This window comes from Anolis sagrei, chromosome 2 (genome assembly GCF_037176765.1).
Source record: "Anolis sagrei isolate rAnoSag1 chromosome 2, rAnoSag1.mat, whole genome shotgun sequence".
NCBI classification, from domain to species: Eukaryota; Metazoa; Chordata; class Lepidosauria; order Squamata; family Dactyloidae; genus Anolis; species Anolis sagrei.
Window position 1 is genome coordinate 68,148,241 of NC_090022.1, and position 13,080 is coordinate 68,161,320.

The window sequence follows — 13,080 nt, forward strand, 5'->3', positions numbered from 1 at the left end:
ACGTACTTCTCAAATTGTATATCTTGAACATATCATCATGTTCTCAAAATAGCATTTTGATAACTGAAGCAACAAATCATGGTATTTGCTTTCTGAATCTGGCTTTCATTTGTTCCTCCAACTAGGTCGGAAAACTGGTATCTCCCCTAAAAAATCAAAATACATGACTCCAATGCAGCAGAAACTGAATGAGGTATATGAAGCAGTGAAGAACTACACAGATAAGCGAGGAAGACGGCTGAGTGCCATCTTCCTGCGGCTTCCATCTCGGTCAGAGCTACCTGATTACTACCTGACTATTAAAAGGCCTGTTGATATGGAAAAGATCAGAAGTCACATGATGGCCAATAAATACCAGGACATTGATGCCATGGTGGAAGATTTTGTTATGATGTTCAATAATGCCTGCACTTATAATGAACCAGAATCCTTGATTTACAAAGATGCACTGGTACTCCATAAAGTTTTGCTTGAAACTAGAAGGGACATAGAAGGGGATGAAGACTCTCATGTTCCAAATGTAACACTGCTGATCCAGGAACTTACCCATAATCTTTTTGTCTCTGTCATGAGCCATCAAGATGATGAGGGAAGGTGCTATAGTGACTCCTTAGCTGAAATTCCTGGTGTAGATCCAAGCTTCCCAAACAAACCCTCTCTGACTTTTGATATCATACGGAGAAATGTAGAAAGTAACCGCTACAGGAGATTGGATTTGTTTCAAGAGCACATGTTTGAAGTGTTAGAGCGGGCAAGAAGGATGAATCGGTAAGTTGCACCCTCATTGGTCTATAACTTTATGATTCTTTTTGAAAAAGCTCCACTCCTGTTAACTGTATCTTGCTGGAATGGAGGCTGAAAAAATACAGACCAACTATTTTCAGCTAAATAAGTAAAAAGAAATGATTTTCTTCCTGTAAGTGTAGTGATCTGCTTCCATCTTGTGCCAAAATATATTAAAAAGTCAGAGTTAAATTCAGTGTCTTTCCTCTTAGCTGTAAGAATTCTAGGCACTTGGAGCAGTAGTTAAAGACAGACAGACAGACAGACAGATAGCTTAAATGTTGGTTTCCTGATATTTGGGAAACTTGGTCAGGAAGAATAACAAAATAAATTAGCAACTTTCTCTGTACCGTGTATATTCAAAAAAGTTTCAGGAAATTATTCTGTATAGAAATAGACATGAGTGGAAAATGTGGATTTGTTTGAAAATGTATGTGCACAGATGCACACAAGTAATGCGTTTATTTGCAAGTTTGGGCTGTTTGTTTTTAGAGAATATTTTATATTCCCAAACAACTGATCTATCTGTGATGCTTTTTCTCTTTGGAATGAGTTGTAGCTTTTGTATTTGAAGGGAAAATAAAAGGAGTACTAAAGTATAACATCTCTTCAATATTCTGAAACACGGTGTCATCCATTTTTGCAGTATGTAGACATGTTTCATTCAGTTAAATCCTATCGTCTAAAAATGCCACTCTAAAAATTAATTTCAGAGAAATGTAGAAACTGACAGGTATTCTTCTGCATTGCATGCAAACAGCAAAATTTCACTTAAGATACTGAAATTTTGTCCTAATTCAGTCATCATGATATTGAGGTGGCAGTCAGCTCAAGATTAAATAGCATACTTATAGGCTTTCTCCTTGCAGCTCCCTTTCTTTCCTACTCACATTTCTATTCAGCATTTCTTTCCTGGCTTGTTATATTGCAGTCTCCCATGGCACCTGCTTTGGTATCAGAAGGAAATACCAGTTACAGATAATTACAGCTCAAATATTTCATGGCCCCTAGGGTATTATTGCCTAGTATATGTTGTCATTATATACAACTGCTCTTTTCCTTAAAGGACGGATTCAGAGATTTATGAAGATGCAGTAGAGCTTCAACAATTTTTTATCAAAATTCGCGATGAACTTTGCAAGAATGGCGAGATCCTCTTATCACCAGCCCTCAGCTATACTACCAAGCACCTTCATAATGATGTTGAAAAAGAGAAGAAGGAAAAACTGCCAAAGGAAATGGAGGAAGACAAGCTCAAAAGAGAAGAAGAGAAGAGAGGTAATTGTATTTGTTATCTCTATCTTTCATTGTTTACTGATTTAGAGTAGGAGGTAAAGCCAAAACACTTCTGTTCCTAAACATATTGTATATGGGATTAACAACATTTATTAAAATGGGAATGTAATTGGAGTAATATTCTTCCCAATGGAAATATATACCATCAAATTCATCAAGTTTAGTACTTTACCCTCTTCTGGTACTGTAGTTTTCCAAAGAATTTTGCACAGTCTTCACTTCTCATGCTTTTCCTAGGATGCAACTTGTGAAGTCCTGACTGCTGATACTGGGATGAGTTTGCTAGCAAGTTACAAGTTGCACATACAGTGTGGCTATGGTGATTTTACACAGATAGTGTAATGCTATTCATGGCAGGTCCCTTTTTATTTATTTATTTATTTATTTCTTTCATTTATTGACTGCCCCTCTCAGCCCGGGGGCGACTCGGGGCGGTGAACAATAACAAAAAAGACAATATACAGTAGAAATGACAATACAACCGGACAAATATAACATAACATACAACATATACTTATGCTAAAAATCCGCTTCGTCAGGTCCTGGGGTCATAGCCAAATTCATAATCCTGGTTCATTCCTATGTCGTTTCAAGAACACTCAGTTGAAGGCCTGCTCGAAGAGCCATGTTTTCAGGCCCCTACGAAAGGCCATCAAGGAGGGCGCCTGTCTAACTTCAGCAGGGAGGGTGTTCCACAGCCGGGGGGCCACCACCGAGAAGGCCCGCTCTCTCGTCCCCGCCAGACGTGCCTGCGAGGCAGGCGGGACCGAGAGAAGGGCCTCCCCGGATGATCTCAAGGCCCTCGTGGGCTCGTAGGCCGAGATGCGGTCTGCAAGGTACTTTGGGCCGGAACCGTTTAGGGCTTTGTAGGATAACACCAGCACCTTAAATTGGGCCCGGTAGCAAATCGGCAGCCAGTGGAGCTGGGACAACAGGGGCGTTGTACGCTCTCTGTATCCTGCTCCCGTTAACAACATGGCTGCCGCGCGTTGGACTAGCTGAAGCTTCCGGGCCGTCTTCAAGGGCAGCCCCACGTAGAGAGCGTTACAGTAGTCGATGCGGGATGTGACCAAAGCGTGTACCACCGTGGCCAAGTCAGACTTCCCAAGATACGGGCGCAGCTGGCGCACGAGCCGAAGCTGTGCAAATGCTCCCCTGGTCACCGCTGAAACCTGGGGCTCCAGGCTCAGCGATGAATCCAGGGTCACACCCAAGCTGCGAACCTGCGCCTTCAAGGGGAGTGCGACCCCATCCAGCACAGGCTGTAACCCTATACCCTGTTCGGCCTTGCGACTGACCAGGAGTACCTCTGTCTTGTCTGGATTTAATTTCAGTTTGTTCACCCTCATCCAGACCATTACAGCGGCCAGGCACCGGTTCAGGACTTCGACGGCCTCCTTAGTAGCAGGTGGAAAGGAGTGACAGAGTTGGACGTCATCTGCGTACAGGTGACACCGCACCCCGAAACTCCGGATGATCTCACCCAGCGGCTTCATGTAGATATTGAACAACAAGGGGGACAAGATGGAACCCTGAGGAACGCCACAAGTCAACGGCTGTGGCGTTGAACAGGAGTCCCCCAGTAACACCTTCTGAGTGCGACCCTCCAGAAATGACCGGAGCCACTGCAGGGCAGTGCCCCCGAGACCCATCTCTGCAAGGCGCCCCAGAAGAATACCGTGGTCGACGGTATCGAAGGCCGCTGAGAGGTCCAGGAGCACCAACAGGGACACACTCCCCCTGTCTAGCTCCCGGCGCAGATCATCCACTAAGGCGACCAAGACCGTCTCGGTACCATGTCCCGGTCTGAAGCCAGACTGTGCCGGATCCAGAATATCCGTGTCTCTCAAGAATACCTGGAGTTGTGAGGCCACCACGCTTTCCATGACTTTGCCCAAGAAGGGAAGATTGGAAACAGGCCGAAAGTTGTCCAATTTAGTGGGGTCAAGTGATGGTTTCTTCAACAGCGGCTTTATAACAGCCTGTTTTAGGCTCGCTGGAATCTTGCCTTCCCGAAGGGAGGCATTAACCACCACCGTTACCCACTCGGCCAATCCCCCTCTGGCCTCCTTTAGAAGCCAGGATGGGCAGGGGTCTAGGATGGACGTGGTGGGTCTCATTCCTCCAAGTATCTTGTCCACATCCTCGGGTTTCACAAACTGAAAAGAATCCAACAAAATCGGACAAGCAGGTGCTTGTGTCACATCCACAGAGACTGTATCTAATGTGGCGTCCAGCCCAGAGCGGATCAAAGCGACTTTGTCTGCGAAGAACCGAGCAAATGCTTCACAGCGCGCTGCCGAGTTGTCAGGGCTCCCACCTGAAGTAGGGGGAGTTAAAAGACCTCTGACAACCCGAAACAACTCCGCCGGACGGTTTTTTGCAGACGCAATAGTGGCTGCAAAGAAAGTTTTCTTTGCGGCCTTTATTGCCGCGGCGTATGCCCTCAAAAAGGACACAAACCGTGTTCGGTTTGACTCGTTTGGGTCCGAGCGCCACACGCTCTCTAGAACCCTCTTCCTTCGCTTCATCGCTGCCAGCTCCTCGGTAAACCAAGGGGCTGGTTTAGCTCGGTTACTTGAGAGGGGACGTTCCGGAGCGATCTTGTCAATAGCCCTGGTCATCTCCCCATTCCAGAGAGCGACCAAGGCCTCGACATGATCACCTGCCGCGGTGGCGGGAAACTCCCCAAGAGCCGTCAGGAATCCGGTCGGATCCATTAGCCTCCTGGGGCGGACCATCTTAATGGGTCCTCCACCCTTGCGGAGGTTAGGGGGCGCAGTGAGCCTAAATCTAATCAGGAAATGGTCGGTCCATGGCAACGGAGAGATGGACAACTCCTCCACACCGCCACCCTGCTCCCATCCCTGACAGAAAACCAAATCCAATGTGTGTCCAGCACTGTGGGTGGGGCCAGTTATTTGTTGGGACAGCCCCATGGTTGCCATGGCGGACATGAAGTCCTGAGCCGCACCTGTGAGGGTTGCCTCGGCATGGATGTTGAAGTCCCCCAGCACAAGGAGCCGTTGGGACTCCACCGCCAGGCTCGAGACCACCCCCGCTAGCTCAGGTAGGGAGACTGTAGTGCAGCGAGGTGGACGGTACACTAGCAGAATCCCTATTCTGTCCCGGTCACCCACCCTCAGGTAGACAGATTCGAAGTTTGTGGTCTGCGGGATGGGGCTCCTGGTTAGATGGATGGTATCTCTATAGACCACTGCGACCCCGCCTCCCCGTCCTCCGGCTCTTGGTTGGTGTTGCACGGAGAAACCTGGAGGACAAAGCTGGGAGAGGTTTACGCCCCCCGATTCATCCAACCAGGTCTCCGTGATGCACGCCAGGTCTGCCCGCTCCTCCAGGATTAAATCCTGGATCCAAGATGTCTTTCCGTTGACAGACCTGGCGTTCAACAACACCACCTTCAAGCCAGAGGGCCCGCTCACCTGGTTACACCAAGGCACCTTAGGAGACCTATTGGGAATAGTTAATTTGGAAAAATGGTCCGAATTAGGCCGAATTCGGGGTCTCCTTCTCCCGCATCTCCTCCTTCCCACCACGACCTCTATGGGGGCCCCTCGGCTAGTGGAACACCTCCCCCCCTCCATGCCGCAGTCTACGTTTGTTATTAGATTTATTAGTTCTTGCCAGCAACCCCCCTCCCCCCCCTCCCCCCTCCCCACCACACCCTCAATCACCCTTTTTTTGTTGATGAAGTGGCAGTTGCAAAATATTTTCATTCTGCTCTTTCTCTCTTCCCCTTTCTAGGAGGGTGTGCATTTTCTCTACATAGTATCTGCTACTTACAATCATTTTATTCCCTGATATAATAAGACCATCGCCATTCATTATATCATATAGACATAGATTGAAATGGTTGATGTTGGTAAAGCTCCAAATGAAAATACATACTCTGCCTACATCGGTTGCAAGTGTGCAAAATCTTATCCACCATAGAAACATATGTTTTTTAATTGACTGTGAACTTTTTCCTTTGTTTTCTTTTATGTTGAATAAGAAGCTGAAAAGAGTGAGGATACTTCTGTTGGATCAGGACTATCTAGTTTACATAGGACATACAGTCAAGATTGCAGCTTTAAAAACAGCATGTACCATGTTGGAGATTATGTTTATGTTGAACCTGCAGAAGCCAATCTGCAACCACATATAGTCTGTATTGAACGCCTGTGGGAAGATTCAGCTGGTAAGAAAGAAAATCTTCTAAATTTTGGGTGTTGTAGACAAGAGTGTGTTTGCGTTTGTGGTTTCAGAATGGAATCCAGATGTTATGCCAGAAGACCTATAGGGCCATAGATCCTTGCAGTAATTCCTAACAATTATTAGTGTGTGGTTAATTGTCACCTGGCCTATCTTAGTGTTAATATAATACAGGTGATGATGTAATGAAAATGTGACCATGAAGTTTCCCTTTTATACTAATACAATCCTGAAATCATACTGTGCAAAGGAACTAACCTCATAGGACCCACTTCTGTTTTCTTGGAGTAAATAAAAAAGGAGACCTCTTTTCTGTGATCTGTTTGGCCACTTCACTGCCAGTGCATCCTGTTCAAGGAGGCTACTCAACTGAGAGTTGTGGGGCACAAGTTATGATCTTGTTGAGGAACTCACAGGCTCATATCTTGCCATCTGTCCTGAGACTTATTTTCACTTGTATGTAAACCATGATACAGTATTTCTCAAAAGCCATGGTTCTCAGCCTTTGGCCTTCCACATATTTTGGAATTTAGCCCCTAGAATTCCTGAGCATTGAACAGGCTGGCTCGATCAGTAGGTGGAAAGTTTGACATCACTGTACTCGGAAAATAAGTGACAATCCTGCTCCATTCCACTGCTTGTCACTTTTGTGGTGATATGTGGTTGTTTAAATGGGAGAGGCTACTGTTGTCTGTCCTGTGTAATATCAATGATTATATTTAACATCTCCCTACCTGCATGTCTACTGTGTCCTTAAGATATTTCTTTGATAGTATGCCAGTCCCATATCCAAGTATCCATTTAATTCTTACAGAAATTTGCATTTTTCTGATTTCTCCTGATGGCTGTTTGTGTCCTTGACTTAAAAAGAACAAAAGTGTTTTACCTCAGTGGGTATATAACCTATGGTTGCAATGCCTTGAAGTCATTTCTGACTGAAGACAACATTAAGGAGAACCTACAATGGGGCTTATTTTGCAAGATTTGTTCAGAGCAGACTTGCCTTCCTCTGGGGCTGAGAAAATGTGACTTGCCCAAAACAACACTGTGAGTTTCCATGGCCAAGCAAGGATTTTGAACCTTGGTCTCCAGAGTCATAATCCAATCCCCAAACTACTACACCACACTGACTCTCATGCGCTCCTTCCCCAATGTAATGCAAGAGGCATCAACACTTTGATGTTTTTATTTAATTAATATTCCATTAAAATCCTTAAAGTCAGTTTAAAGCCAGTTATAAATGTTTTCTGTTACACAGTTATAAATCATTGAACATAAACTATTTTCTTTATAGGAGAAAAATGGCTGTATGGTTGCTGGTTTTATAGACCAAATGAAACATTCCATCTGGCTACCAGAAAGTTTTTGGAGAAAGAAGTTTTTAAAAGTGATTACTACAACAAAGTTCCTGTGAACAAAATTCTAGGGAAATGTGTAGTCATGTTTGTTAAGGTGAGAAGAGGCTAGTTCTGCTAAAATTGATTTTATCCTGTATCCAGTATTTATAAATGTATCTTGATGAGACAGCAATGCTAAGCGTGAAAAGATTTCCAGTTCAATATTTTATTATATCCCTCCCAACATTTCTTAAAATAGTGAATTTATGTGATCACTATTGGAATTGAAGCATTTAAATTGACTGTGGGAGAGGTCTGCTGCCAGAAGAATGTTCTTGGAATCTTGGTGACATTCAGACCACAACTTTTGAAATGCTCAGAACAGCTAAATGGAATATAATGGTTCCTAAGTAGATTTTATTGCAGCAAATGCCAAACAATGATTTTTGAGTTTGTGCTGTTCTATTGACTAATCAGTGATAATTTTTTTCCATTGAAAAAGGAGTACTTCAAGCTATGTCCAGAAAACTTTAGAGATGAAGATGTCTATGTTTGTGAATCACGTTATTCTGCAAAAACAAAGTCATTTAAGAAGATTAAATTGTGGACCATGCCGATTAGTTCTGTACGATTTGTCCCACGAGATGTGCCTTTGCCTGTGGTCCGTGTTGCGTCAGTGTTTGCTAATACAGACAAAATTGATGAAGAAAAGCACATTGAAACATCTGAGGAAAGCAAAGTGGGCAACAGCATCCTTAGCCTTGAAAAGGTATGTGAGGTTACAGCTATTAGTATAAAAGTGTCAACCCTTTCACTTGCTTTCATTTTAAAATAGGTATTTTATTGGTTTAGAAATTGATAGTTACTGAATCTATGTCAAAGATAAGAGGATCTGATTTCTACACTGATCTCCCATATGCACTGATTTCAAAAGGTGATAATTCTGCATGAGTTGGAAATCGAATGCCGAAATCTGAGTCTCTGTGTGTACTCCAGAATTCCATCATATCATAGTATCTTCTTGAAGAGTAACCCCAAGCATAGCTTTTTTACAAGGGAATAGTTTTTTTTAATTGTAATGCATAGGGTTTTTTTTTATATTAGATGCATACATTTCACTTATTCTGAAATCTATATTTGTTTTCAGGATAAAGAAGATGTTCCAGTAGAAATGCCAAATGGAGAACCAGGCTGTCACTATTATGAACAACTTTGTTACAATGACATGTGGCTGAAGGTTGGGGACTGTGTCTTCATAAAATCACACGGTCTAGTCCGACCACGAGTTGGCAGGTATGCTGTGTGAATGAGTCTCCCACACACAAACACACACAGGCATGCAGGAAAATTTATAAATACAGTTGTGCAGTCACAGGTTATGCCTTTGGTTCACAAAAGGTGAGGTGTGACCCCTGGAGTGTGTTGACAGTTTCTCAAGGGGGGTGCCAACGGCTTGAAGGCACATACACACAGGTTGTAATTAAGTTACACTCAATCCAAGGAATTCAGGTTACGTGTAACCCATCTACCAAATGCCTCATTGGATCTCACTTACGCAGAGGGGCCAAGGCTTTGGGTGGTCATTACCTCACCATCTAAAGACAGAAGGGGATTTGGACGGACCAAATGCTTGGGATTGATATGGAGCCAGAAACGTTCTTAGCATCACCTTAATGTGGAGCAGAGTATGAGAGAGTAAGAAGAAAGTGAGTCTCAGGGCATCATGGGGTGGGGCTTTTGCATTGCAGTAACAGTAACTGTCTTCAGTGTGCAAATAGAACCAGGGAGTGAGGAAGAGAGGGAAATGAGTGCCAGGATAGGGGTGGAAGTTGTGGCTCCTATGTGGGGCAGCTAACATTGGGATGGGCAGGTTGGGAAAGGTAAACAAATTTATGGTCTCAGCCAACCTCTTAAACGTGTGTTGAGGCTTGTAGAGTGAGTGTTTACTTTATGAGGCTTACCAGATTGGTAAATATACACATTAACTTTGCAAAACTTGCAGTGTGATCGAATGCATTCACTTAAAAATGGCATTGGAAGTAAGGTGCTTATCCCCCAGTAGATATACCTATAAATCTCATCATGCATCTCAAGCATTTAATGAGGAAGGTGACAATAGGGGTCAGGAAGAAAGCATATGTGTAGTGGTATGAAGGTATTGGAAAACTTGATCCCCTTGTACCATACAGTTCTATGTTCTATTCTAGGAGTAAACACCATTGAATTCAGTGAGATGATCCAAGTGTAGTACTGTAATGAAGTGGCATTGTGTTGTTATTGTATATTTTTTGTATGTTAACACATGTTGTGAACCGGTCCGAATCCCTCTTTGAAGGTGAGAGGGTCGGTATATAAAACCTCGAAATAAATAAATAAAATAAATATTGCTTTGGGCTGTTGTCACCAACAACTAAGAATTGCTTTTTCTAATATTACTCCTTGTATTAGTAATTTTTGTGCAAGGAGACAAGACGATGCAATACAACATGTTGTGTTGTTATTATTATTATCTTGCTTTTTCTCTATACGGAGACTCAAAGCAGCTCACAACTAAAAGCATTGCAATGCAAGTTAAAATAAACAATTATACAAGTATTAAAACAGCATTAAACATAATGAGAAACATATAAAATCACAGCAGTCCCTGGTGATCTTAAAAACCTTTTTCTTTAAAAGTCTGGCCGATTAAAAAGGTTTAAACCTGCTGTCTGAAGGACAGCAGGGAGGAGGCCATTCTGGCTTCCCTGGGCAGGAAGTTCCAGAGTTGAGGGACTACCACTAAAAAAAAGAAGGCCCACTCTCTCATTCCCACCAATCAAGCTTGAGATGGAGGTGGAACCGAAAGAAGGGCCTCTCTGAAGATCTCAGGATCTGGCCAGGTTCGTACAAGGGGATGTGGTCGGCCAAATAGCCTGGACCTAAACCGTCTAGGGCAGGGGTCCTCAAACTTTTTAAACAGAGGGCCAGGTCACAGTCCCTCAAACTGTTGGAGGGCCAGATTATAATTTGAAAAAAAAAATGAATGAATTCCTATGCACACTGCACATATCTTAACGGTAGTGCAAAAAAAAACAACACTTTAATGCAATACAATAATTAAAATAAAGAACAATTTTAACAAATATAAACTTATTAGTATTTCAATGGGAAGTGTGCATCTGCTTTTGGCTGATGAAATAGGATTGTTGTTGTGTGCTTTCAAGTCGTTTCAGACTTAGGTTGACCCTTAGCGAGGGCCAGATAAATGACCTTGGAGGGCCATATCCGGCTCCCGGGCCTTAGTTTGAGGACCCCTGGTCTAGGGCATTAAAGGTTGAGCATTACATTATTTAAAGAAAACTTTAAATTTAAACAGTGTTATTTTTCTTATGAAATGAATACATATAAAATGTGTGAACAAAATATTTTTATTTTATGTCTGGGCGGATGCGACATCCACATGTAGAAGTAAAAATGTGTAAAACGTTTGAGAACTGCAGGGTTGTGCAACTATAACTTCAGTTATGTGTCACAGGACTGATGAGTGCAAAAACAAAAGATGAATAAAGCCTTAATAAAATAAAGAAATTGAAGATAATTGTTAATATTTGAACTTAGATCTTCGCTTGACATATTTCGAAACCATGATTTGTCTGTGTTTTTCAGAATAGAAAAAATGTGGGTAAGAGACGGAGCTGCCTATTTCTTTGGACCAATCTTTATACACCCAGAGGAAACTGAGCATGAGCCAACTAAAATGTTCTACAAGAAGGAAGTATTTTTGAGTAATCTGGAAGAGGCCTGTCCCATGACATGCATTCTGGGTAACAACAGTTTTGATCCCTTTTGCTATTTTTTGTATTTTGAGCTCTAAAATCAAAATGTCATACATTTTTTTTGCATTTTTCATCGTCTAATGATTTTATGTTTTATCTTAACAGTTGGTGTATATAACTAGTAAACCAGGCTTTCCATTGTGAGATAATTATTTGTCATTGTAAATTAGTTTACAAAGGCATATTGATTTAACTCATTACAAATTAAATCAGTTGTGGTAGGTGAACCTATTTGTTGTTGGGTCAATATGTGTAGCAGATATGATTTACTACACATATTGAGCCGGTGTTCTATTCGGTATCTACTGAACTTGATAAAGATGTCTGTGATGTATACTTTAGGAACCTGCAACCTTGCAATATACTGGATTTTTTGAATGGGGCTTATGGGTATCAGTATAGTCTATGAATGATATCTAAGAACATTTAAAAGACGTAAATCTGCAGGCCTGTTGCAAAATTTCCTGTTGAAGTAAGGAAAATTCAATTACCTGCTTTTCTCTCTTGCAGGAAAATGTGCAGTATTGTCTTTCAAAGACTTCCTGTCCTGTAGACCAACAGAGATTCCTGAAAATGATGTTCTCCTTTGTGAAAGTCGCTATAATGAAAGTGACAGACAGATGAAAAAATTCAAAGGGCTGAAAAGATTTTCTCTCTCTGCTAAAGTGGTAGATGATGAAATTTATTACTTCAGGTAAAGTATGTTTTATTTTTACTAAACATTTTTTAAAAAATTAAAGATCACAGAAAAGTTGTCCATTTAAATTGATAATAAAAATCCCTTTTGTTAAAATTATAGTATTCTGCAAAATTCTCCTGTCCATTGAAATCTGATTTCTAAGGGTAAAAATATTAAAAGAAACTGTATCCTAAAATAATCCTCTTGAATTTGAGAAATATTTATTATTATTTATTTATTTACCATATTTATACCCGCCTTCCTCAACCCTGAAAGGGACTCAAGGCAGCTTACATATAGGCAAGTATTCAGTGCCTTAAAACAACATACTATTAAAATAAACATTTAAATTAACAGTGAAAATGAATACATATTAAAACATTTAAACATTATAATCACTATTAAAATCATGCCTTCCATAGCAAATAGCAGACTTATGTGGGTGATTACATGGATGCCAATATTATTTTATTAAATAATTAGGTGTATCATCAGTGTATCATCTTTCTGGAATGGCAGTGAATTTCCAGGAGTTCATATTTTCCATCTTAGCGATCTGTTAAGCGAAAATGATAGGGATTGAACCTGAGGTTTCGGGTGTAAAATGAGCATGTGTTCTTATTTGAGAGCCAGTGTCCATAGTGCTTTGCAGACTGTTTGAATCACTGCTGAGCCAAGTCCCACTCTCTCTCAGTCTCAGATGAAGGCAAATCTCTGCTGAATCAATCTTGCCAAGATGTACGTTAGGTTTACCAGAAGTCAGAAGTGGCTTAAAAACACTCAACAACAACCATCTATTATTGGACCACTATTTAATATGTTATGTGGACACTAGTTAATTTTTAATTTCTAATAGAATTTGTCATTTTATTGACCATAAATAAATGAAGGAGAGGATATAAGACTTAATACTTGGTTAAAATATGTTTCTCTGACACGGTTTCAGCAAAGAACT

General features: G+C 41.6%; 1 protein-coding gene across 7 annotated transcripts in view; it reads left to right on the forward strand.

Moving 5' to 3' along the window:
* PBRM1 (polybromo 1) overlaps positions 1 to 13,080 on the forward strand; it is a 51,447-nt gene that overhangs the window by 30,637 nt on the left and 7,730 nt on the right. For 5 of the 7 annotated variants that reach the window (XM_060765869.2, XM_060765874.2, XM_060765873.2 and 2 more), the window contains 8 exons: positions 126 to 768; positions 1,850 to 2,061; positions 6,095 to 6,280; positions 7,589 to 7,746; positions 8,134 to 8,400; positions 8,779 to 8,924; positions 11,277 to 11,434; positions 11,957 to 12,140. In XM_060765869.2, the coding sequence (XP_060621852.2) occupies positions 126 to 768; positions 1,850 to 2,061; positions 6,095 to 6,280; positions 7,589 to 7,746; positions 8,134 to 8,400; positions 8,779 to 8,924; positions 11,277 to 11,434; positions 11,957 to 12,140 (1,954 nt within the window). The remainder of the gene's footprint in view (positions 1 to 125; positions 769 to 1,849; positions 2,062 to 6,094; positions 6,281 to 7,588; positions 7,747 to 8,133; positions 8,401 to 8,778; positions 8,925 to 11,276; positions 11,435 to 11,956; positions 12,141 to 13,080) is intronic. The other 2 variants (XM_060765871.2, XM_060765876.2) reach the window with 1 other exon arrangement.